We start from the raw sequence: 27,803 nt of genomic DNA, 5'->3' as shown, positions 1-27,803 counted from the left end.
GAGAAAGGGGGAAAAAAAAAAAAAAAAAGGTTATCACCATCTCCCAGCTGTTCACTTGACCTCCTTGCTAAGACCCGTGATAACGAAGGAGCAAAAACAACCAAATGCTGATCATGTTCCAGCAGATAAATTAAACCCAACACTGGTTACGATAGGTTAACCACCCTAAATTAAACATGACAACCTAGAAAAATTTTGCTGTGTCCTCATGGAGGTCCCAAGACTGGGAGTTGTTCATTTTTTTAATTAAAAATCATAATGCTTATGAATTTCAGCCTCTATCCTGGTATCCAAAGTCAATCGCCACTCCCTCTATCAGAAATTACTATGTAGAGGATTATGTAGTGAGCTTCTTGGTAAAATGAAAATGCTTTCAGACACTAATCTGTCATGCTCCTATTTATGTCATTGTCACATGATTAAAAATGTGCCAGATCAGTTGGCTGGTGGGTTTTCCAAAAATCAAATACATGCATGTATTTTTGTGATCCATATTACACCGAGCACATCTCACATTAATCAATACAAAGTATCTGCAGCACTCAGCTCTTTTAAAATCAAAAGCTGAATACTTTCTTCTTTGCCGCTGCCTTTTATTAAATCAAATTTGAGGCTTGTGATTCGATTTCCTTCAGCGTGACCACAATGCATGATGGGATATATTGCTTTGGTTAGTGACCGTTGGTTGTACACTACTTTTCATGATGCATTGTAGGATACTTTGAGTGCACTATATAGGGTGTAAATAATCCTCACTACGGTTTCAGACAGCACTATAAAATGGCATCCCCACTGTATAGTGCCCTATATAGTGAGTAGGGAGCGATTTCAGACAAAGGGTATGAATATTTAAAAAAAAAATAAATAAATTTAGGAAGATCCCTTCTGAATTTTAATAGAACATTTCCAAAATGCTGTAGGATTCAAAAAGTTAACTTCTTTCCCATCTCCTATATGGTCAGTTACTAGAATATTTACTGAGATGTATATATTGAGGGACTCGATTTTTTTTTATTGGACAAAAATAGCCCTCTAAATAACAAATGTACCCTTTATTAAAATAACCACAAGCCAGGGGAAAAACAAAAAAAAAAAAACTAGCTTAACTTATACAATACCACTTCAGTTTTAAACAAAAATGCCCATCAGTTTTAAATTAACTTCAGCAGTCACTGGTATATATTTGAGGAAATCTCCTTAGGCATCACTATCAAATATCAGTTCTGTTAGTTTTATTTATTTAAGAGGTAGCAAAAGTATTCTTCATAGTCCACCATGACCCAATGATTTGTTTGTGTAAAAAAAGAAAAACCTTAGAGCAATAGGCACCCAAGTGTTTTAAACATCAGAAAAATAGTGATTGGTCTTTGGTCTTCAGTTGAGCTTGATAAAACTTCCAGGACTGTTACAAGCAGCCCTTGCACAGTGCTCCCTTCATTGAAGGGACGGAGACAGACACCACCCCCAGGCCAACACTCGTCATTTCTGCTTTCCATTAAGGCATCTTATAATGACAGTCATATCAGTGAGTTACAGGTTATTGCCATTACAACTCCAGCATTGTCCCAACTCCTGAACATTTACAGGCAATAAAGACGACAGTCATTGCTTTAACACCAATTAGCAGAGGAAGGCCAAGTCCAGAGGTCATAAGCATCATGAGGTTTGTGTGCACAGCATACAACACCCAAGTTCCTGCGAGGGATCAATCATACCGTTTTCATTCGAGTCAGAGTGAGCTCATCGCATTCATGATCGCATGTAGAGCTTTATCAGTCCCTCCTTGTGCAGCTGCTGCCACAGTCTCAACTCCATCTGCAGGTCATGGTTGGCATAGAAACCTACCGGATGGAATCTTTTGTCGTAGTAATGGTCCGAATAATTTCGGTAGTCCAGCGTCATAAATCCATAGGCGTTTACCTTTTAATATCACAACAAAAGAACAAAGATTAGTTTTCAGAAAATAAATAATAAAATTGTTTGCTTAGTTAGGCATTAATGTATGACAAAGCCCAATGTATACACTGTCAAAGGATTTGACTGCACAAATAGTCTTAAAAGCATGTTCAATACAAACCACCAGTTCATCTCTCTAGCTAATACAGGACCAGTAAAAAGTGTGGACACGCCTTAGACATTCATAGGCTTTTCTGTATTGTGACCATTTTCTACATTGTAGAACAATACTGAAGACATCAAAACCATGAAATAAATGGAACAGATGGAATTGTGGGAAACAAATAGTGCTTAAAAAAATCCAATTATTTCATATTTTATGGCCCTTTTCCAGCTCACTTCAGCTCGCTTCAGCCCGACACGGCTTGCATTTCGACTACCAAAAAACAGCACGACTCAGCTCGCTTCAGCCCTGCTTAGCCCCCAAAACTCCCACCGTTTTGGAGTGGGGCTGAAGCGAGCCGAGTGAGGCTGGGGGCGTGAGCAGACACTCCCCTGTGCACTGATTGGTGAGGAGGAGTGTCCTCACATGCCCACACGCCCCGCGAGCACGCTGGGATCTGTAAACACCGTAAACCCGGAAGAAGGAGAATTATGAAGCCTTATGCGCCTCGCCTCATCTATACGCTCTTGCCAGTATCTGTTGGCGTTGTCGGTGACAACAAGCCACAGCACCAAGACCAGCAACACTAACGACTCTATGTCCATGTTTATTGTTTACTATTCGGGTCGTGAGACTACCGTTTAAAAGATCACTGATGTCACTGTTTGCACTGCTTAACGACATCCGACATCACGTGACGTCCACCCACTTTCGCTAACTCCACCCAATGTGTCCACCCACTTCCAGCCAGCACGGTTCAGCACGGTTGTAGTCGAAATGCAACTCCAACAGCCCCGCTCAGCTCGACTCAGCACGGCACAGCCCGACTCAGCCGCGTTTGCAGTGGAAAAGCGGCATTAGATTCTTCAAAGTAGCTAGCTTTTATGACAATTTACACACCATTGGCATTGTCTTAACCAGCTTCATGAGGTCGTCACCTGGAATGCTTTTCAATTAACAGGTATGCCTCGTCAAAAGTTAATTGTGCAATTTCTTGCCTTCTGAAGGTGTTTGAGATTACAGTAAATAGCCCTATTCCACAACTGTGGTAAATCCATAGTCAAGAAACGCTCAACTAAGTAAAGACAAACGACAGCCATCATTAAGACATGAAGCATCTTAAAAATAAACAATCGAAATCAAATGCATGTCCAAACTTTTGACTGGTACTGTATTAGAAACAAAATGAATAATAGCAAACCAAAACATCAAGAACGCACTTGTTTTTGGCTTTTACAAAAACCTCTAGAGCACAGATTTAGGCTACATCCACACAACGAGATTTTATTAAAAAAATATCGCGTCCACATGGGCAACGGATCAGTAAAATATCAGGTACATATGGCAACGCAACACTTGCTGAAAACGATGCAATACACATGCCACACCTCTACGTGCGCTGTAAGACGGTCCCATCGGAGACACCAGAACAATAGAAGTAGACGACGCATGCGCATAAACCCCTTCTACCCGGCATGAAGCACTGCCAGGAACAAACAATAAGATGGCTGCGACTATGCGAGGAAATCGTGCCTTGTGTGTACAAAGTTTTATATAACTTAATTTTCTTATTGTGTGAACATTTTGAAAAGCCGTCTTATCCAATAAAAAAAAATTTCAAGAAATGGTTCAGTTACTTGTTTATTTAAAAGAAAAGCTGTATACAAAAGTGAATGCAATGCATTGGTTCATACAAAACAGCGAGTGCGCCGCTTGTTCTAGTCATGTGGTTGTGACGTCATCGTAAACAAATCCGTTCTACTCATCCAGACGACTTCGCAACGGCGCTGTTGCCAGATTTTTCCACTCTGGAACCTGTTCTCAAAAAATATTGTTGTGGGGCACCCAAAACGCCGGTGCCGTGTGGACGCCAGGCCGAAACAATTTTATCAGATTCACCTGAATCCGTTGCCATGTGGACAGGGCCTTAAATGCATTAAGGAAAAGAGCTCCTACCTCATCACATGTATGAAGAGCAGCCAGCAGCATCACTGCTCCTGTGGATGGTCTGTAGATGTCTTTGTATTTGGTATTGAGTGTCTTTGAATGCAGAAACCTACAGGATGACAAACAAGATCAAATACTTGGACACAGCTGAGGATTATTTCTATACTGTCAGTGGCCTAATGTATTAATGAAACTCTAAATTTACTTCAAAATCAGGTGAAATTAGATGAACAGAGAGCAAAATGAGTTACACATGCGAGTACAGCTCTAAAACACGAGTCATTAGATGACATATCCTCCAGCCCCCACAGGAAACCCCACTCCAAATTTTTCCAAGTTGAATTGGTTGCCATGGAAATATTGGGGGAGAACACTGAAATCACAAACCGCCAAAAGGCACAACTCCTCTAGGTCACTTAACATAGCCGTCAGGTTTCATGATTTTTTTTGGGTGGGGGGGGGCTGGCTGAATAGTTTGAGTTACGAAACTAAACTCCAGAAACTAAAATGTTGACAGACGGACAGAGTGATCGCTATATCCCCCCACGTTATATGCAAGGGGGATAATAAGGTACCGAGTCTACTTTAACCTGTCAAACAAGTATGGACAGCATAATTTCCATTTTGCACATAAACCCTTCCTGAAGAAACAGACAAAAGCCATGTGAAGACTGAAATGGAAAGAAAAAAAACAAACAAAAACCCTTTCACATGCTTTTAATTCCTTCCATTCATGAAGCTAACAATTGCTCAGTGTTCACATGGAATTTCCAGTCTACACGCACCTAAAATAAACATGTACACACCTGTTTCTGAGGTAACGGACAAAGTCAGGGTGGTACATCTTAAACTTCTCTGCAGTCGTGTCATCTCCAAAATAGTTCTTTGGACTAAAACAAAAGCAAACCTATTGTTTCTTCTGAAAGGTGCATTCTGGCAAGCAAGATAAGTCAAGACATTTGGCCAACATCATATTTGGTTTGTAAAAATGACCGAGTCAAGATAGCTGCAGTACTCACTCAACACCCCGCTCAGCTCCTGTTTCAATTGCCGTGTGCATGACTGCAGCCCTTAGGAGAATATAGTCCCGGTCATGATCAGGAAGGAAAACGTACTTGGTCTCCTGAAAGGTAAATAAATGGGGGAAAATTATAAAAAAAAAAAAAAAGCCCTCCTATCAAAAAGTGTGAGCTTAAGCCCAGAGGGCCCCCCCATGTATACAGGTATTTATGCAAAACGTGCCACTGTTCAGTGCCCAAGTTGTTAAACAGGTAGCTTAATTAGCATGCAATTATGAAAAGCTTCAAGATCAGGAACTTGCAAGGACCTGAAAATACTGCATGGTACAAAGCGCTCTCTCAGGCTTATTACAATGAGAGAACAAGAAAAAAAGCCCACCCCCCCCCCAGCTAAAACGTTGCCCAACGCTGACCTTTTGTCAAGGGTACAATGTGCTCATGCTTCTAAGAAATTCCGATACCAACATCTTCTACATGTAAGCCTAGTGTATAACCCTGAGTCCAAAAAGTTGGCATGCTGTGCAAAATATAAATAAAAATCCTTTAACAGAACACAATGCAAAAGATTTACGTGGCAGCAGGAGCACGATCAAGCATCAGCCGTGGGTGGCAAGGAGGCCAGTCAAACCGACAGGCAACACGTGAGGAGTTTCACCAGTGTTTGATTACTTGCAGGGGCGGCACAGAGGCGTAGTGGTCGTCACTATCACCTCACAGCAAGAAGGTTCGAACCTTGCGGCCGACAGGGGCCATCTGTGTGGAGTTTGCATGTTCTCCCCGGGTTTCCTCCAGGTGCTCCGGTTTCCCCCACAGTTCAAAAGACATGCAGATTGTACACTGGGGCCACTGTAACTGGCGCAAGCTGTAGTGGTTTCCAAACCATAATGTACATACATGCACTACCGTTCAAAAGTTTGGGGTCACCCAGACAGTTGTGTGTTTTCCATGAAAAGTCACACTTATTTACCACCATAAGTTGTAAAATGAATAGAAAATATAGTCAAGACATTTTTCTGGCCATTTTGAGCATTTAATCGACCCCACAAATGTGATGCTCCAGAAACTCAATCTGCTCAAAGGAAGGTCAGTTTTATAGCTTCTCTAAAGAGCTCAACTGTTTTCAGCTGTGCTAACATGATTGTACAAGGGTTTTCTAATCATCCATTAGCCTTCTGAGGCAATGAGCAAACACATTGTACCATTAGAACACTGGAGTGAGAGTTGCTGGAAATGGGCCTCTATACACCTATGGAGATATTGCACCAAAAACCACACATTTGCAGCTAGAATAGTCATTTACCACATTAGCAATGTATAGAGTGCATTTCTGATTAGTTTAAAGTGATCTTCATTGAAAAGAACAGTGCTTTTCTTTCAAAAATAAGGACATTTCAAAGTGACCCCAAACCTTTGAATGGTAGTGTATATAGATCTTGCTTGGCAAAAAGCTAAAATTAAAATGTACAAAAAATTAGTGCGTTTGTGTGCCTTCAAAGAAAAGAATGGCCAGTAACCACACAGACCTGAGCAATCCAATGCCAGGTGTGCGTGCGCATGCATAGAGCAGAGTTGAAGTCACTGAAAAGTGAAGGGGTGGGGGGCAGCACACAACACACCCAACAACAACCACCAAAAAAAAAAAAAAAAAAAAAAAGTGTTAAATAAAAATCCACTTTAACCCATATTAAATTGAACAAATTTGGGCAGCACAGTAGTGTACTGATTAGCTTCACAGCAAGAAGGTTCTGGGTTCGAGCCCAGCAGCTGATTTTTTTTTTTTTGGGGGGGGCGCTTCTCTGTGTGGAGTTTGCATGTTCCCCCCGTGTCTGTGTGGGTTTCCCCCACAGTCCAAAGACATGCAGTTAACATGTTTGGCTGAAGTGTCCTTGAGCAAGGCACCTAACCCCCAACTACTTCCTGGGTGCTGTAGTACAGCCGCCCATTGCTCTGGGTGCGTGTTCACTGCTTCAGATGGGTTAAATTTCACTGTATGCTTAAGTGTACATGTGACAAAGGCTTCCTTTTAAAAAAAAAAAAAAAAAAACCCACACAACCTTTTCTGACTCTCAAACACAGCAGGAGGAGTCTGTGTGGTCATTAAAAAGGAGAGCCATGAATTATGCTTAGACAAGTTTTAGTGCAGAGCAGTGAAGCAAGCGAACAGAGAAACTGTTCTGCATGACAACACTTCAGTCCCCTGAGCTACACCGCTTGGGTCCTGGACTTCACTCCAAAGTCAAGGTGCAAGTCATCAATACTGCACTTCAAGTTACTATTTAACCACCATAACACCTTAAACATAAAATTCAGCACATGGCTACAACCAACTTAAGAGCTCAATTTATTCATTTAAAGGTCCCATGGCATTGTTTTTTCATTAACTGTGCGGTGGTCTTTAGTATGAATGAATACCCTGTGAGCTGGTTTTGGTGAAAAAAAAAAAAAAAAAAAAAAAAGTGCTGTGGTTCTGTTTCAGGCTGTTCTAGTTTGGTGGAGGAGCGGGTGGCGGGAGAGCGACAGGATTTCAGCTCTTATCATTAATATTCATGACATGTAAACGTGTTACCTCTGATTGACTAACAGCACTGTGACGCTACCTCGAGTGGGTCAGAACAAGTGGATGCGGGTGCCTTACTATGGCGAGAGAGAAGGAAGAAACCGCGAAGGGAAAAATACTGCACGCTGACGTCATTAAGGTGCGACGTGAGGAAATAAAATAAATTCAACAAATGCTTGGGTTTTTACTGAACAAACAAATAAAACGAACGAGTGACTTAAAAAGAATGTGGGTGTCTTTGTAAAAACTGTTTTGATTGGCTATTATAACAGAGCATGCTGCATGCTTTTTGGTTTTGTAGCACAGAGTACCTGGCTAACTGCAGGAAGCGGTTAGCTGCACAGCTAATGTAGCCATTGCAAGGCTAACGTGCCGATTTTAAAACACGGCAAAACGACTTAACTTACTTGTTCGGTGTTTGTGGCTGATGTGGCAGGGATGCTTGGTACGGACCCAGGCTTCAGTGACAGTTGATGTGCAAAACCTGCCCTGTACTGTCCCAAGTTGTGGAAGCATTCTTCAGGAAAATGTTTCCGACAAACATACACCGTCTTCGGTAGACTCGACGGCGTATTATTGGAGTAAATAAAATTAAGCCACTGCGTCTTCAGGGGCTCTCCCACCGGCAGTAAAAACAGACTCCTTTCTGTGTTGTCACATCCATGTACAGCGCGATTTCCATGTTTGGTGGCAACTTTTGAGCTGGGCGGGCAATCCATACAGTGGGTGGGAATCCAGAGGGGGGGGCGTGGGGATCATCTCCCTTGCTGACGTAGTAAAGGGAAGAGCCCATCAACGCTCCATTCTCAAATGTTGACAAAGGGTGGGCATAGCTTGGTTTACACATTATGAAATTTCTAGCCACTGGGGTGACTTAAGAAGGTCAGAGGAACTCATTTTAACATTAAAAAACCTCAAAGTGAAAATTTCATGCCATGGGACCTTTTTTAAAAAAAAAAAAAAAAAAAAAAAGGGGGGGGGGGGGATTTTCCACACTGGACTATTCATTACCTTGCTCATAGGGGGAGCCTTAAATCCTAAGCCTGCATAACTTCTCAAGGAGTTGCGCAAGGTGTTGGTGGAGAAGGTATAGAAAGAGGTACGTGTGCCAACATCCTCCTCAAAGCCTTTAATAATGGCACCATTTGTCCTGAGAGAAGAAGAGATGAATTAGTATCAATGCTTTACACATTACTCGCCATTTGCTTTTGCTTCCCAGCTCAAAGCTTACATTCCTTTATTAAAATGTCTTCATTGAGCCACAATTACGAGAAGGCAAGTTAAAAAGTTTCCATTTAGCTGGTACAATTATTTGGGGACTGTTTTTTTGTAGTTCAAGTTAAATGGGGTGAGAACTTAAAAAGCAGAAGGAAAACCAAACTAAACCTCAATTTGAACTTCTGAAAAGCATTTTTAAAGAACATTTGAGTTTGCACCATCTACCAATCTAGGCCTGGGCAATCAGACAATCTGAAATCATGACAAAATTATGTTGCAGTACACTTCTTGGGTTATTGTGGGGTTTTTTTTAATTACAAACTCTGGATGCAGTTGATTTAGTGTTTCAACTTCAAAAGTAAAAAACAGGTCACACAATGAATTCCCTTTAAGCGCTGAATATTCTTGGTAGACAGTAAATAGGACCAGTGTGTTTTTTTTTTTTTTAATGTACCAATACTGTTTTACTGGCAGTTTGTTATGAAATGTTGAGGTTTTTCTCGAACATCATGTCCATCAAGTATTTATGATGGGAGTCACATTGCCAAGCTCTTATCTATGTATTCTTGACATGGACAATCAGAACCATCTGCCCATCCCATTTTCTACTGTTGTGCAATACTGAACCTCTATTCATTGCTTAGGTTTAACCCAAATGACAAAGAGCTATTCGATGAAAAGGTTACTGAATTCAGGCTAAAAATTCCTGATGTTAGTATTATCATTTAAAATTTTAATCAGCATTAAGATCACGGTTGAAAAGCTCATGTTAAATACTGTGTGCAAGACGTCATTCATTTTGGTCTGGTGATTTAGTATTCGTTCTCCAAACCCATGCATACACGTGATCTACGAGCAGAAAACCATCCTCACACCTGTTCTGTACAGGCATCACGTGCATGGGGTTTTAAAGGTCATAGCTTTGACTCCAGACAACACTACAGTTTAAAATTTACTTTAAAAAAAAAAAAAAAAAAGAGAACCAAAAGCCAAGTGTTGTCTATTCAGGTTTCTTAAATTACCAGTAATGAGAACTTTAATAGCTTTTGTGTCTTTGCCAAACTCATTAAAGCCTATTTTTATTATTGAGGCATGCTTAGAATTCCCAATGAATAAGTGTTTAGGCTGGAATCTGGGCTTAAACCATGTTGACTGGCATCAGTGTGTGTTCATGCATGTTGAGTTTGTTGGGACATGTACATCTAATCATTTTATTTCTGCAATTTGTATAGAGTACGCCAGAAATACATTTAATATTGATCAAAATTATACAAACATGTAAATTAAAGGAACATAAGGAAAAACAATTCATTACTACATGCTATGCAATTAATGTTATTTATAATTAAATGACCTTTCCTCCTCTTTCACTTCATAAAAAGAAAATTAAAATGGTCAGATTTTTTTTTGGAAGAAATTTAATCTCATATCATCTCTAGCTGCTTTATCCTGTTCTACAGGGTCGCAGGCAAGCTGGAGCCTATCCCAGCTGACTACGGGCGAAAGGCGGGGTACACCCTGGACAAGTCGCCAGGTCATCACAGGGCTGACAGACACAGACAACCATTCACACACTCCCCTACGGTCAATTTAGCCCATGTTTACATTAGACCGTATCAGCGGATCATCAGATTAACTTTTTTAAAACGATTAGTGTGCACACAGCAACACCAATACACGATTTGCGTGCACACAATACCAATACACGGATACGCTCGGCTCCGCAGGCATCCTGCGCTCCAAATCACTCCGCCCTGAACAGCGAGTGCCCTCTGGAGGGTGCGCAGTCCGGCCCTGCGCAGCTCAGAGCACGCGAGTGAAGTGCACAAGCCACGATTCGGGACTGAGCCACTGTGTGTGTGATCCCAGCGCAGATCACTTACCACTTGCAAGTGGAAGGATGGCAAGCCTAAAGACAATCATAACTACACAATGGGCAGTATTTGCATCAGTATTTGCAGCATTTTCATACTTTTATACTCTTTAATGAAAGGTGATACAAGGCGGAAGTCCGCGCCGTTTTTCAGCAGTCGTGTCACATGACCAACGCCAGCGAATCAGGAAGGTGGATGTCAGTGATGTTGTCCAATGAGACGCCAGCTAGAGCTCAGCACAGCGTATCCGCGTATTCTGAATGTTTACACAGCACCGGAGCTGACACGATCTGGATTGAATACGTGGACGCTGGCGGATTCCCGTTTCCCGGCGTTTCCAGGTGGTTTAATGTAAACGGACAGTGCATCCGCGAAGAAAAGACAGATACGGTCTAATGTAAACATAGCCTTAGAGTCACCAGTTAACCTAACCTGCATGTCTTTGGACTGTGGGGGGAAACCGGAGCACCCGGAGGAAACCCACGCGGACACGGGGAGAACATGCAAACTCCACACAGAAAGGCCCTCGCCGGCCACGGGGCTCAAACCCGGACCTTCTTCCTGTGAGGAGACAGCGCTAACCACTACACCACCGTGCCACCTATTTAATCAGTAAAATAGTTGGACTAGTTTTCATGTCAATTAGTCAGTCACTCATAGCAGTCCTAATGTTAATGCAAACAAAAACTGCAGTGCTGTTAATTTTGTGGTATCGTCCATCAGTACTAACATTTTTCAGCACATTCAGAACCATTTCATCTCCAGACTTGAGCCTCAACTGGCTAGCGTTAGACACCGTGGTTTATCTGATTTTAGGTCTGCAGAACACTGCGTTTCTCCAAAACAGGAGCGCTCCAATATTCGCTCACCTAAACACGTAGTCGTTCTGGTCAATCTCGTGGCCTTTCTTCGACCCGTTCAGGATTCCTCCGTTTCCTACCACGGCACACCGGATACACTGGGACCGGTTCTGCCTTTTCTCCCAGTCGTCAAACAGTCGCCGATTAGCGGTGGTGTTTAATAGGCCCAGTGCACTCTGGAGAACTGCAACACACATTAGACCTGTCATACGATAGCCTGTAATTGTTAGGAACTACCATCAGTTTCATGTTCCACAACAATCATGTGCTACCAAGATGTGAGCCTTGTGGAAATCACTCCAATGAACGCCACACGAAATGACAGCAAAGCAGACTGAAAGTTTTTGCCAGAGTCATAACAGCACTGAACATGGACACTCCTAGCATGAACACCTGAAATGCACAATACATTGAGTGTGCATATTTATTTTTAAACATGATCTTATGCGCACCAGCAAAGGACAGCAAACCAATTTCATTGTACTGGACTTGTGCATTACAATGACAAAAGGTCCATCTAAAAACTTTACTGAGAGCACAAATAACTACTGAGAAAATATCAATAGGAAGAACTCCTGTCCCTGCAATAAACGCAATCTGATAACCAAGATAAAACTTGGCTCATTGCTAGCAGCACACAGCAGCAACTGCTGGACAGATGAGCAAAATGTCTGACACACCTACCAGACAATGCTAGGTGAATGAAAAGAACATATACCCAGTATGTGAGCTTTGAACATCAGCCACTATTGATCCTTGACAATAAGGGATTTTGATGCAATGAGAACAACCGTACCTGAAGCACTTTTCCAACCTTTTTAAATCCAGGTAAAGAGTCGGCCAACTCTTTAAAATTAAAGAAGGAATTTAATATCTTGAGCAAACGGATGCATCTTTCTTGGCCAGTATGCAATTCAAGCAAAAAGCTTAATAAAATGTCCTGAATAATAACTAGGTTAATCATTTCAGACTGCTACATACCCCTTACAGTTACAGGATATGTAAATAGAAGTGTCCCCACTCTTACCCTTATAATATTGAATCTCAACAGTACCAGCTACACTCACCTTTGAAGTCAGGACCGCCCCACCCGTAAGCACCATAATAGTGGCGTAACCGCTCATATTCTGGCTCGGACAAATGCTTTGCCCACTGCAGAACTGGTACATTGGCCAAGAACCTCTCACCAAAGTCAGTGTGCAACACCTTTTTCTGAATACTGCTTGGGCAGCTCTGAAAGGCAAAATTAAAAAAAAAAAAAAAAAAAAAAACCACTCAATCGTGTTAGCACATTTAAAAGTATGATTATTTTGCAGTGCCACTAAGTGGCTCATGCCTTAGCTTAAAATTGAGTCTCAAAATAAGTTACTGTAACTTGTTAGGTGAACAAAATGGAAATGCCAAAGATGAGTTTCTCCATTAGTTCTTAGCATGTACATCAACGCCCAATTTAATTTCAACACTAACAGTTGTTTTGAGGTTAATGTTAAAAAGCAAAGGTAAATGCATATAGAGAAAAGTGACAATGCTTACAGTTTGTGGTACATCATCAGTGGTGTATTTGTCTCCAAAGAAGTCTAGTTCTGTGGATTTAGCTGGTTTGGTTGTCTTTTGGGGTTCCACTGGAGGTTTGGTTGTCTTTAGGGGCTCCACTGGAGGTTTGGTTGTCTTTAGGGGCTCCACTGGAGGTTTGGTTTTCTGCTGCACACTTTCAGTCATGGAGCTGCCAAATGGACAAATGCACATCACTGGGGTGCTTTCTACACATTAGGACAGCAAGTAAGACCAGTGGTGAAGCACCATTTCCACCGATCTCCTGTTCACCATGAACACACTGAAGTCATTCGACTCCATGATCAATTATTCACAATTCATAAATTCTTCCTCAGTTGACCCTGATGGAGTTCAGTAGGAATGTACACCGTCTGTAGCTCTAACGCCTACTGACTTGATCATTAAGTCTGCAGAAGGAGTCGCCAGGAAGTACTGAACCAGACCAGTTAGACCAACTGGTCTGGAGTAACAATTGGGGCAGCTTCTTCCTCAACTGTCACCAGACTGTCTGGCCCCTGGTCACGTTAATGCCCCCTCCTTTAACAAACCCTGTTTCTGATGCTGAAAACCAAAGAGCTCAAAGACTCAAGGCGACAAGATACCATGGTCCCAATTTGTGTGTCATTCCATACCAACTTCACAGCATGGACATTTACAGGATATTTACTTTCTTCAAATACATGTTGAACATTCGTTTTTAAACATGGGCAAATACTTTAAGCACCTCAAGCATGAAGTTCGTCATATATACATTTTACTATTACAGTATGTCAGAGTTCAGTCTTGGATGGATTTTTTCCACCCCTCGATCAATGATATTGGGGGTAGGTGGATGCGGTTTCTTATTTCCTCTTCTCTACAATGATTCAGCCCGTCCTGAAACCTGCAGCATGTGGTCTGAACACTCCACTGGCATTTTTAAGACTGCAGTAGCCTACATATGAACTACGAACTTCAAGGTCTATTCAGCTACACAGTGTGCAACAATAAAAATAAAAGTTGTATGCAGCAATATGCTGGAGTACTCAATGCGCTTACACTAGGTTTCAAAAGCAGCCCAAGATAAAAGCAGGTTTATGCAATAACTGAATGGAGCTTAATTTTTTGTTTGTAGAAGTACAATAGAGGATAATTGGTCAGGCTCATTTTGTGGAATCCCACACCCACCAAATAAAATGGAGGGGAAAAAAATTCTGGAAATATAACCAACTGCAGAAAGGGACAATAGCCCCCAAGCATAGCTGTGTCATCACTTGTATATCGCAATGCATTATGGGGGATAGCCAGGGTCAGTAGCTGGGCAATATAGTGGACGTTAGATTAAATTTTATCTGCGAGGAGCGATTTTGCTGCGCTCTGTCATGGAGGACAATGAAATTGATGATTTAAAGAGGTGGAGAACATGTTGAGGGTTTAAAATCTGAATCCAAATCAAGCTTGGCGAGAAGGTAAGACATACGAGACAAGAGTTTGTACAACCTAGAGATTGACCGAGTCTACCACACTGTACAACATCAAATCTCAGAACACTTGTGATTCGTTAAATAAAACTTGATATCAGGAAAAATATCAGAAAGTCAGAATTTAAAAAAAAAAAAAAAAAAAAAAAACCCAATCGATCCATTCCTGGTACTTCCAAACAAGTATTACCATGATGAGAAAGACATGCATTTTGTTTAACAGCAAGGCTTTTTACTTTTGTTTCCAAATCGGATTCCCTTATCCAACTCCCAAAATCTCTCATGGCAAGTGCACGGGTGAATAAGCGTCATTAATAACCTCACAGAATCGTTGCAGATTAACTTTAGAAAGCACAACTAAATCTGAAGTAGTTTAGTTGCATTAAATAATGTGTTCCTTTTGTTTTGAGGCAAAAGATTGTGACACAAGACCAAGGGTAGGGCGTTCTCACGCCTTCGTAAAGTTTTAATAGAAAGACATCCAATCAGATAGGCCTGGTGCGATATTTGATATACCAACTTATTGTATGGTAAATGAAAATGAACTCTACCACGATTTTGGCATTTATGCGCTGTACACCTACATAGGGAAGTTGCCAAAGTATTAGCTTGACCCATTGAATAAAACATGCTCTGTCAGAGGCGGGGCCTCCCAGCATACAACAGTTATCCAGCCAGGGGATCCACCGAATGGGGAAAGACAACATGCTGCTCCGTTGTACAGACCACAGGTGTAGAATTGGGTATGGACGTGTTCCTACCAATATCAAACGACAGCTGATACGTCCCTACCAATATTTATGATTTTTTTTTGGGGGGGGGGGGGGGGGGGGGTTAGAACCCACGCTCCATCCGTGGTACACAAATGGTTACTGTAGGTTTCCACCTGGTGAAACCATGCAAAATTCGCTCATGAATATTTCGGTCTGGGGGCGTGGTCACAAAAACAGCAAGCAGTTAGGCTACCGTGTCAATTAGCAAGTGTGGTTGCAGTGCAGTGACCGGCTGCTAGCTAGCAAAAGGTCCTTGAGGAATGCAACATCAGATTAGCTTGTAAAATGAATCCATTAACAGTTTGTATTCGGTGTGTAGAAACGACAACATACAAAGAGGACAGTTCAAGTTTGTGTGGCATGTAAATAACCTGACTTGATACTGACAAGTGGTGTTCATTAAGGTCACAAAGACATTAGCACAATTTGATACATTTTAATGTCAGCTAATATTGCACCTAGTCTTGCTTGTGAAGTGCCTGCAAACTTTAGCAGCCCGCTAACCCTGAATTTGAAGTGTTTCAGTTAAGACCTGCAGAGCCCTGACCAAGTTTGTATAACGACATGTAAACAACCACCCAATGGTGGTGGACATTAAAAGGTGTCTGGGCCATGAACAACCAAAAAAAATATTTCCACGTAATGAGCATAACAGCCTCCACCTTCTTGATCAGAAATTTTTGGTTACTCCCACCCCTCTTGAAAACGTCACATACACTGAACTGATTGGTTTTCGAGGGGGTTCATTTGAAAGCGGTGGCTAAAAACTGCTCTGTAGAACCCCGTCCCTCCCTCCTCTTCCTCCCCTCTGGGCTCAAGACGACAAACAAGAAATAATAACCACCAATCAGAATTCAGATATGTTCTGGTGCCAAGTAAAATTGTAACCTCATCAACTCCAGCCGCTTTATCCTGTTCTACAGGGTTGCAGGCAAGCTGGAACCTATCCCAGCTGACTATGGGCGAAAGATGGCGTATACCCTTGACAAGTCGCCAGGTCATCACAAGGCAAAATTGTAACCTTCCGTGTCTCAAAAAAGTTCTAGAGCCCTCACCCTGTTTTACTGTTAGATCAAATCACATATCAGCTTAAACTAGCATTCTAAAAGCATTCATTCAGATTTTAAAAGTCTGGACTTTGGATACCCTTTTGGTGGAACACAATGGAACAAAATATTGTGACCCTCTAGTGTTGACCTGAAGTTGGCGCCACTGGGGGTCAGCATTGGGTTTATGTCCCCACCAATGTTAATACCAAATCTACACCCTTGCCTACATGTTCTCACTCCAATTGTTACTTTTATCCAAATGACAGCTGGGAACATGTCATTTTGCACTTTATCTGGGTACTAATCTTTGAGAAACTGGATTGGCAGAATGTTGCCTGTGAAGAAAAGGTCTATTATCCTGTGCCAAGTTAAAGGGCACATCACAGGTAAATTCAGGAGCAAGATCAATGTAATTCTCCCATTTTATATTAAACTTCGTTAAATATCTAACATTCTGCATTCTCTGCAATTTTTTTTTTTTTTTAAACCTTGCACAATACCAAAAAAAATTTCAGCTGAAATCAAGCCATTTGAGGCGAATTGGTCCGCCTCTGAAAAAACTTGGCATTTGGATTTCCCGGGAAACATTGATTTGTGACGTCATCTGTGGGATGCCTCCTTCTGAATCCTACGTCAGCGCTGGTTTATGAGAAAACGACCTGGTGGTTTTCTGCAAACTTCCTCGTCATCGTAATTATTAAAATGGTTAACAGATGTATCATAGGAGGGTGTAGCAACACCAATCTTGACGGGATTAGTACTCCTCGTTTCCCAACAGACCGGATAATGAGAGAGAAATGGGAGCACTTGGTCTACACAGGCTGTGCACTGAAACTGTGCAAAGCTCTCGCAGCCTGCTGGCGCTTCCGCAGGTAACGTCACGAATCTGGCTCCAGACTCCCTTGGGATTTTTCCAGATGTGTTCCCCCCCTGCTGTAGACAGATGGCCTTGTGCAAAATTACCCTTCTGGATGAGTGTGTAAAGGGACATACTTTCATATAAAAAAATAAAATTGGTCCAGAATATGCACTCAAGTGCAATTTTCAAGAACCATAGATTGTATTTTATTTATTTTTGTTGTGAGTGGTTCTGTTATTTCTTTAGGTTATTTATTTATATTCCACTGTTGAATTGAATAAACAGTGAAATAAAGTTTACTGTTCTTTGAAAGGGTGTATTTGCATGATTTTACTAGTGGCATAAAACTGTCTTGAAGAGACTTGAATATCGTTTACCGCAATAATTTGACAATATCGTCCAACAAAATTGGTCATCGTGACAGGCCTACAACCCCGATTCCAAAGTTGGGACACTCCGTAAAACATCAGTAAAATCAGAATGCGATAATTTGCAAATCATGGAAACCCTATACTGCACTGAAAATACTACAAAGACATCAAATGTTGAAACTGAAATTATTGTTTTTTGAAAAATATATGCTCATTTTGAATTTGATGTCAGCAACACATTTCAGAAAACTTGGGACAGGGACAACAAAAGACTGAAAAAAAAAAGTAAATTTGGTTAATTGGCAACAGGTCAGTAAAATGATTGGGTATAAAAAGAGCATCCCAGAGAGCCGGAGTCTCTCAGAAGTAAAGATGGAGGGGTTCACCGCTCTGTGAAAGACTGTGTGGGCAAACAGTACAATTTAAAAAGAACATCTCAATGTAAAATTGCAAAGAATTTGTGGATCACATCTATGGTACAGATCATTAAAAGAGTCAGAGACTCTTGAGAACTCCGTATGCAAGAGACAAGGCTGAAAACTGACACTGGATGCCTGTGATCTTCAGGCCCTCAGGCGACACTGCATTAAAAGCAGACATGTGTCTGTAGTGGAAATCACTGTCTGAGCTCAGGAACACTTCAGAAAACTATTGTCTGTGAAAACAGTTTATTTCTGCATCCGCAAATGCAAGTTAAAACTAGATATCAACAATATCCAGAAACACAGCTACCTCCTCTGGGCCCGAGTTCTTTTACGATGGACTGAGGTGAAGAGGAAAATTGTCCCGAGATCTGATGAATCGAAATCTGAAATTCTTTTTAGAAGTCTTGGACATCACGTCTTCCAGGCTAAAGAGGAGAGGGACCATCCGGCTTATCAGTGCACAGTTCAAAAGCCAGCGTCTGTGATGGTATGAGGGTGCATTAATGTACGTGACACTGGGTAGCTTGCACATCTTGGAAAGCATCATGAATGCTGAATGATATATACATGTTTCAGAGCAACATGCTGCCATCCAGACAAAATATTTTTCAGGGAAGGCCTTCCTTCTTTCAGCAAGACAAGCAGTTTGGCGTTTCTGCACATATTAAAACTGCATGGTTCTGTAGTGAGAGAGTCCGGGTGCTAAACTGGCCTGCCTGCAATCCAGACCTGTCTCCCATTTCAAACATTTGGCGCATTACGAAGCTCAAAATATCACAAAGGAGACCCGAACTGTTGAGCAACTGAAAGTGTTTCTTGCAAAAATGGGACAGCATTTCTTTCAAAACTACAGCAATTGCTCTCCTCAGGTCCCAAACGTTTACAGAGAGTGTTCTTAAAAGTAGGAGGTGATGCAACACAGTGGTAGACATGCCCCTGTCCTAACTTTTTTGAAACATGTTGCTGACAAATTCAAAATGAGCACATATTTTTCAAAAAACAAAATCAGTTTCAACATGTGATCTGTCTTTGTACCATTTTCAAAGAAATATAGGCTTTCCATGACTCGCAAATCACCACATTTTTGTTTTTATTCAGTTTACACAGTGTCCCAACTTTTTTGGAATTGGGGTTGTACAAGTCACCAAGGAACATAAGGTACTTTTTCTATAGTAGAAAAACACGCACACCAACACCACACCCAACACACTTTCTGAGAAAGCACAAAAGGGCATTCCTTTCTTATTCCCACGTCATGCCAAGTTAATTAAGCAAGCTCAGTAGCACGTCACTTAAACTAAGGTTTGGGCTTCTCTCAAAACAGCACAGGATAATCAAGTGTGATCAGTGCGCAACAGAGCTCAATTCTCTAAAAAGGCTATACTCGGGCAAGCCACCAAAACCAAAATGACCCTCTGAGCCACATAAATAGCGGTTAAGTGAAGCCTTGAAGTTCTTAAATTGTCCCATGACTAGACATGTGAGATGGCGGTCAGAAAATAGGTCACATTATTGGAGCTGTTCTTTTGCGAGAAGGTTCCACTGAATTCAATGAAAAGCAAGACTGTCCTTCAATTTAACAAGTACGTAATGTGGCAGGAAGCATGGCTATTGCTGGGGAGTACATGTTCACGTAGCCTAGCTAATGGCTACGTGGCATCCTGTTTCTTGCTTGTATGAGAATCATTCTTCAAATGACTGGCACTCAAGCACCTCTTAAGACACAACCCTACTTTTACTTCAAACGAGACAGATTTAAAGATAACATTTTCAAACTCGAGAGTCTGACACCACCACATGTAACCACAAATCAACAGCGAGATTATGTAGCCAGTAACTGAGCTTATTCAGCCAAGAGCTACAGTGCAAAAAGGTCACTATGACAGTATTTGAAGTACACAAAAAGTTGTCCTTTGTTCTCGAACCAGTTAATGAGTGTTATGAAGCATGTTCATACCTGGAGGTATTGGAGGGAATCCTTTGGTCTTTAAGGTGGGACCCAATCTTCATCCTCGAATTAAGCACATAGGACCCAAGCACGAGGAACAAAAACAGGCAGAGCAAGACGAACTTTTTCTGATGCCGTAAACACATCATCTCCGCTCCTGGCCACTTGGAAAGGTCATGGGGACTCTGAGGCAAACAAAATCAGACTATCGCATCAGGAAGGCATGCAGTGAAACAGGAAAGCACAGTATCCTCTTATTAATCCAAGTGGCTGGACAACTCTGCAGGGAACCAGGTGCTACCCTGCAATACAGAAAGTGAAATTTTGCATGCATGTATATTTCTGTGTAATGCACTCCTATCATCTGGTTTTAATGAAATGAACAGACAGCAAGACGAGCAGCTTCCCCCCCCCAGTTCAAGTTATAAGGAAGCTAGAATCTGGCCAATTACAAAGGTACGCAAGACACCAACGAAGAGCCAGTTGGAGAATAACAGTGTGAGGAAGAGGGGGATATAGGGCTAAGCGATAAAAATGGATAAGCCAAGAGGGTTTATTGAAGGCTGAGAGAAGCCTGGATTGCTCAGGTTTTAAAAGGAAACTGCTCAAGACTCCAAGCAACCGATTACTAAATCAAGAAACAAGTCATTGTGACAACACTTCTAATCCCACGCGCACCTTTGGTGATTAATTGGCCTTTTCAAATTCACACAATCTGACAAGATAATGAATGTTAACAATACAAGTCCGACTAAAACAATTAGGCCCAACACTTCAAATGCCAAAGACAAAAGGCCAAACACGTCAACATTATTTCAGTCTACCAAAATAATTTTACACTTTTTTTTTTTAAATCAGACACTAGGTTTTTCCATATCCCTAAGGTTGTGTATCCTGTTTATACAATCAGTTTGCCTTCATACGGTTTTATATATTTTTTAAAAAGTTGCTCAAATCCTCTCTAAACTACAGACGTTTTTCCTCAGTGGGATTCATTTTGTCAGGTCTCATTATCTCTAGCCGCTTCATCCTGTTCTACAGGGTCGCAGGCAAGCTGGAGCCTATCCCAGCTGACTACAGGCGAAAGGTGGGGTACACCCTGGACAAGTCGCCAGGTCATCACAGGGCTGACACATAGACACACAACCATTCACACTCACCTACGGTCAATTTAGAGTCACCAGTTAACCTAACCTGCATGTCTTTGGACTGTGGGGGAAACCGGAGCACCCGGAGGAAACCCACGCGGACACAGGGAGAACATGCAAACGCCGCACAGAAAGGCCCTCACCAGCCACGGGGCTCGAACCTGGACCTTCTTGCTGTGAGGCGACAGCGCTAACCACTACACCACCGTGCCGCCCCTCATTTTGTCAGGTGTTTAAGGATTTTTCACATATCCACCCAGCTCTACCGGACTATACAGCCTGTGTAAATAGAGCCATCTCACGTATTGGCATCATTTCCTGGAGCTCACAATGTTGAGGGAAAACTGTAGACGCTGACCATCTCTCCCTTTTAACGTGTCTCTCTCCCTCATTTAATCCCATCAGTCTGATAGGTAACCATAACATTCCCACCCTGTTAAGAGAAATATTAGAATAAAAAGCAATAACATTTCGTAGTTTCAAAATCCTTGAGTATAAAAGTTGTCCAATTTCATTTTTATGGCAGCCTGGCTTTGCTCACACACTGGGTAAGGGCTATACCAGCAAGTCCATCCTTTTAGAACCAAAAGATCCAACAGGGTGGATGTCAATAGTGTATCTGAAGTGCGTGTGTAGAGAAACTGTGGGGAGTTAGGCAGACAGGTAAGACAATTCCTGAAATCGAGAGAGAGAACAAAGAAATGGAGAAATCAAGAAAAGCAAGTAGAACACTACCGTACCAAAACACGCCACTAGCAAGCCCAGACAGTGAGCATATTCAAGAGACCTCAAGGATTGTGCTAGCTAGACCAAGAGGAGATTGGTGTTCCCAGTTATGGCTTTTTATAAAAAAAAAATTAAAATAAAAAAGTAAACCTACAACCTCAAACTTCAGAGCAATAAATAAAGTATTACACAGTCCTAAACTTAACCTGAACTTTAATCCAACAAAGCTATGGAATGAACATCTAAAAACTAATGACGACTGGGGAGACAAAGACGCCACAATTAAAAACAAACCTCACTCCTCAGTCAAAGAGCATGAGAACCTGACATGCATTGACTTTTAGACAATGGCTGGACATGTCTAATTTAAAAAAAAAAAAAAGGGGCAGCCCTACATGGAACTGAACCACAGAAAGCACAAGTTGAAAGAGAAACACAAAGAGAGAACTTAAAAAAATAAAAGTTTCGCAAGACAAAGCAAACTTCACATCCTTGCTCCTTGTTACAAAGCTCACTGACTGCTAGAACATTAGTGTAAATTCAACTATTAGTTGTAAACACTTGACTTACCAAAAATAAACTTTAAAAATCATTTTACAACTATGAACCACAAAACTAATTGTTGACCAACTGTTAGTCAGAAAATAGACATGAATATCAAGCCAATATTGAGCTTCCACAATGATTTCGTTGAACCATCCTTTTTCTGTGGCAGAATGACCACTTCAGAAAAAGAGCTTGGATTTATTTTGGGCTTTCTGAAATCAGTCAAAATCACACACGACAATTAATTCAGTGGTACTCAAAGCTCCAAGCCGTCTTGTCTTGCCATACCAAGGCCCCTTAACTTCTTGCTAGTTATCGTGACTGACTACAGCTGGTAACTTCTCTGTACCAACATAGGGGTTTGACAGCATTGGCCAACACAGTACAATAGGAAAGTCCAAGGAGTCCTGCGCAGATCAGAGAAAGAATTGCTAGGTGTAGCCACTTTGCTGAAAGGTGATCCAAACAGTCAACCTCAGGTGAGGGGTAATTGGTTTGGATGGTCAGGAACAACCCAGGAACCACAAAGCTAGGGGTCTGTGCCAGGAAATACACAAGTTTAATTGAACTGCCAAGAATTCTGGTCAAATATCCAACCAGAAGCTTGTTGATGGCTACCAAAAGCTTCTTTGGTCAAAATATCACAAGGATAAAGCACGTTTCTTTAAGTGATAACGAACCACTGTTCATCCCACCCCATGAATGAAGACACTCAGATGAGGGGCACAAAGCACAGGTTTTCTGAAATGGACTGGGTTGTCTTAGCTCAGAGTTTGTGGTTTGGTAGGCACACCAGATACCCAAATGTACTGCATGTGAACAAGCACTTAAAAAAAAAAAGCGCAACAAGTTGTTTGCTATTAAGGGATAAATATTGTACAACCACTCATCTGTAGCTGCTTTATCCTGTTCTACAGGGTCGCAGGCAAGCTGGAGCCTATCCCAGCTGACTACGGGCGAAAGGCGGGTTACACCCTGGACAAGCTGCCAGGTCATCACAGGGCTGACACAGACACCCATTCACACTCAAATTTAGAGTCACCAGTTAACCCAACCTGCATGTCTTTGGACTGTGGGGGAAACCAGAGCACCCGGCGAACATGCAAACGCTGCACAGAAAGGCCCTCGCCGGACACAGGGCTCAAACCCAGACCTTCTTGCCCTGAGGCAACAGCGCTAACCACTACACCACTGTGCTGCCCCCGTACAACCATTCTGCCAAATAAAAAGAACTGATTAAAAAAAAAAAAAAAAGTAAAGTCACTGAAAGCCTAATACTGCCATGACAGCCCATGTATGTAAACAACCACATGTCTGTTATGCAGGTTTTTAATTTGATGACGTTCATTCATGTTCGGGCAGCACAGTAGTGTAAGTAGTTAGCACAGTCACCTCACAGCAAGAAGGTTCCAAGTTTGAGCCAGCAAGGGCCTTTCTGTGTGGGGTTTGCATGTTCTCCCCGTGTCAGTGTGGATTTCCCCCCACAGTCCAAAGACATGCGCTGAGGTTAATATGGGACGGCCTTGGGCTGGGGTGCCCTTGAGCGAGGCGCCTAACTCCCAACTGTTCCGCGGGCGCTGTTCGTATGGCTGCCCACTGCTCTGGGTATGCGTGTGTTCATGATGGGTTAAATCCAGAGAGGAATTTCACAAGTGTGTGATGAATAAAGTTATGCTTTCATTATGTTTTGCTTGTAACTTGCTGCATAAAAAGGAAGCTCTTGTGGACCCATTTAAAAAAAAAAAAAAAAAAAAAAAAAAAAACCCACCCACACACACACACGGGTGGTCCCAAAAATGTATGGGAATTTTTTTTTTTTACCAAAACATTCCGACCACCCTACCATTTTTTTTTTTTTTACATAGGCTAAAAGAAGGCAACAAGCAAAATTTCAGAAAAATTGGTTAATATTTAGAGGTGCCACACGAGGTTGCAAATCGGGTTAAGCCATTAACATTAGTTGGTGCATAGACTGTTGCAGAGAAGATCTCAAACCCCAAAAAAAGTCACAGTTCTAGAGGGAATATGCCACTTCTACGAAAAAGAGGCAGGAAGAGTTTATAGACTGATAGAAGGTTAACTTTCATGCACTAAGGGGTTCTTAAACAATGAGCAGTCTGATCGGAATATGCTGATGAAGTTGTGAATCTTCTTTCTATGTTTTTCAGATGGCTAGCAACAATTAGTGCGTTTACATGCACATCCAAATCGAGCTGCTGTCAGTAATCGAGCTAAGGGTCCCAGCAGGGGTGCCAGAGAAATCTAATCCTACATGCACACAAGGAAATCGAGCTATTGTGTGAGGTACATTGTGCACCCGAGCCACAGGTGGCGCCACACGCCCCATCGTGTTGGTACACTTCCAGTTGTCGTCATGAAGAGCTATTCAAGAGTATAAACAAAGTTATCAGTTCCGTGTTCACAAGAAGAGTGTCTGTAGTTTGTATGTACGAACAGAAGTGTTCCTAATAAAATGGCCACCAAGTTGAAGTTGATCTGTAATGAACTGTTAGCCTGCTAAGTGTTCCTAATAAAGTGGCAGCTAAGGTGAAGTGTCATGCCGACCGAGGCGTTTTTTTTTTTTTTTTGACCAAGGCTGTTGAGTTTCCCGCTTATGGTCTCGTCACTCCCGGAAGGGACAGCGCTGAAGTAAGTAGCTTGACTACGTAGCTCGATAGGGTTTACACTACATTCACACTGCAGGCTGAAGTGACTCAAATCCAATTTTTTCACCCATATGTGACCTGTATCCGATCTTTTATTGACAATATGAACGACGCAGATCCGATTTTTTTCAAATCCGACCCAGGCCGTTTGGATATGTGGTCCTAATTCCGATCTTTTCATATGCGACTTCAGTCTGAACCGCCAGGTCGCATTCATCCGACTTACACGTCATCAACAAGCCACAAACGTCACTATTCTGCGCTGAAGTAGGCGGCGGGTCTCTCAAAAAAAAGTTACAACAACATGGCGCATGACATCAATGCGACTCCGCACCCACACGTTCCTTTGAACGGAGGTTGCAGTCACTACCCCGCAGAACGCCTGAGCCAAAACCCTCGCCCTCTTCCTTAACATCAGGCTATTGTGCATGTTCTGGCTCCGTCGCAACAACTGCATCATCGCCAGGTACTCCATGCTGGCTACTGTCATACACAGGAAACTTTAGGTTACTTCCGTAAACACTGGCCATGCTCACTGCGTGTGACGTCATATCCTGCAATGCGCATGCGGAACACTTTTAGGTCGCTTTTCGTTCATACTGAGGATCACATACAAGTCGCATATATTGTTAATGTGAACGACCTCACAAAAAAAAAAATCGGAATTGAGCATCAAGCCTTGCAGTGTGAACGTAGTGTAAGTAGCTCTGCTACAATCGCATAATCTAGGTCGTGTAGCTCATCTCATCATCTCTAGCCGCTTTATCCTTCTACAGGGTCGCAGGCAAGCTGGAGCCTATCCCAGCTGACTACGGGCGAAAGGTGGGGTACACCCTGGACAAGTCGCCAGGTCATCACAGGGCTGACACAGACAACCATTCACACTCACATTCACACCTACGGTCAATTTAGAGTCACCAGTTAACCTAACCTGCATGTCTTTGGACTGTGGGGGAAACCGGAGCACCCGGAGGAAACCCACGCGGACACGGGGAGAACATGCAAACTCCACACAGAAAGGCCCTCGCCGGCCACGGGGCTCGAACCCGGACCATCTTGCTGTGAGGCGACAGCGCTAACCACTACACCACCATGCCGCCTGTCATGTAGCTCAATTACGAGAAATCAAGTTCGGTTCAATTTCAGCCTAGCTAAGGTGTTCCCATGCCATTTAGAACTTCGATTTCAGTCGAGCTACGGCAGAAATTCGATTTTCTCTATGTGCACGTAATACAAGTAGCACCGGTTGTGCAAAGCACAAAACCAGAAAGGACAATTGTGTTTGGTTAATTGGTTCCACTTTCAAGGAACTGTCTGGGAGAAAGCTTCCTTCTGCTAGCGAAGTCCTTAGTGCGTTCTTTTATCTCCACAAGATACCATAATACCGAAGGGTTTAGAAAATCACAGACAAGTAATAACTATTGTTACTTTGAACACAGGAAGGTACATTACTGTATCGTTTGTATTATGAAAGTTAATAAGCCACATTTTTTAATATTGTGTCTTGAGTGAAAACTTTAATGGCTTTGTGGCACCTCTGAACATTGTTCAATCTTAACCAAAATTTCACACAATACCTTTTTAGGCAATGTAAAATAAAATAAAAAAAGTGGTCGTAACAAAATCCTAAAAAAAAAAAAAAAAAAAAAAAATTGGGACCACCCCAACACACACCCCTTTTCCAATAAAGTAGAAAAGGGGATATTAACTCTTAGATAATGGTTACATTGGACACAAGTTTAAAGTCTTTCAAACTGTTAGACATAGCAAGAAGGTTGGACAATCATTAAAATCCTACAATTTCTTTGCTTGAACTTGACAGTTCAGAAGCATTTATGATGAAGTGGAAATGTGAAAAGTAAAAATAAAACAAAAACAAGCCATTGCACTGACATACAGTACCCTCAGCTACACCTTGTGCACAGGAACATGTTTCACTATTGCACCATTTCCTGATATGCAGTAAACACACATCCAAAAAAAAGTGTGTATTTAAGAAAAACAAGGCATGTTTTTATTTTAGCCCAGTAAAACAGAAGCTGACCTCTGTGTGTATGTGGGTGTGTGTGTGAGAGAGAGAGAGAGAGAGAGAGAGAGAGAGAGAGAGAACAGAAGGGTTTCCCAATGTTCTCTACCCTCATCACATTAAACACTAAGCTTCTGGGACATCACTGAATTAAAAACAAAAAAAACCATACTTTTACCCATGGAGGAGTAGTTTAAACACAACAGCACTCTCCTCTCCTCTCCTTCCAGTAAAGACAGAAGTTTAGAGATCCTCCAAGAAACCAGTTAGACAATATTCTGCACCAAGTTTGTTCCAACAAGTCAGACAAGAAGAAGAAGAAACAAAAGAATTTCTCTTACTCTGGGATGAAACTCCTGCCAGACCCAGCCTTGGAGATAAATATTTGCAAACTTATTTACCAGGCAACCCGATTGTACAGTCTCTCATAAACACTCTGCGCACAACAAGGATGGACGCTTTGTGAAATAAGCAGCAGCTGCAAGCAATTGGTCAACGCCTTCATCACATCCTGCCTCTAACAAGGGAGGGCGGGGAGAGGAAAAGAGGGCGGGGCTTAGAGATGAGAGGACATGAAGTTTAAAAAAAAAAAGTCGAGGAACATTTTAAGTAATCACCTCTCTCTCTCTTTTTCTTTCTCTCTCTCTCTCTCTTTCTTTCTCTCTTTCTTTCCCTCTGAGACAAACAAAAGTCAAACAGTAGCCCTGCTTCATTTGCA

At 42.0% G+C, this 27,803-nt stretch overlaps 1 protein-coding gene across 2 annotated transcripts; it reads right to left on the bottom strand.

Annotated features, from left to right (window-relative positions):
- On the bottom strand, positions 1-27,581 carry LOC132898554 (alpha-N-acetylgalactosaminide alpha-2,6-sialyltransferase 2-like). 2 transcript variants are annotated; one of them, XM_060940241.1, is made up of 10 exons: positions 27,427-27,581; positions 19,983-20,158; positions 13,068-13,257; positions 12,602-12,767; positions 11,544-11,718; positions 8,594-8,732; positions 5,026-5,129; positions 4,813-4,896; positions 4,016-4,115; positions 2-1,920 (listed from the first exon to the last, which is right to left on the bottom strand). In XM_060940241.1, exons 2-10 carry the CDS (start codon positions 20,120-20,122, stop codon positions 1,750-1,752), a joined length of 1,269 nt encoding a protein of 422 aa, XP_060796224.1. In that variant the 5' UTR covers positions 20,123-20,158; positions 27,427-27,581; the 3' UTR covers positions 2-1,749. The 2 variants fall into 2 exon arrangements, with proteins under 2 accessions (XP_060796225.1, XP_060796224.1); XM_060940242.1 differs by lacking the exon at positions 19,983-20,158 and having other exon boundaries at positions 1-1,920.
- Positions 27,582-27,803: the final 222 nt, after the last annotated feature.

Source organism: Neoarius graeffei, chromosome 14 (genome assembly GCF_027579695.1).
Source record: "Neoarius graeffei isolate fNeoGra1 chromosome 14, fNeoGra1.pri, whole genome shotgun sequence".
NCBI lineage: Eukaryota > Metazoa > Chordata > Actinopteri > Siluriformes > Ariidae > Neoarius > Neoarius graeffei.
This window is presented reverse-complemented; position numbering and strand designations above follow the sequence as displayed.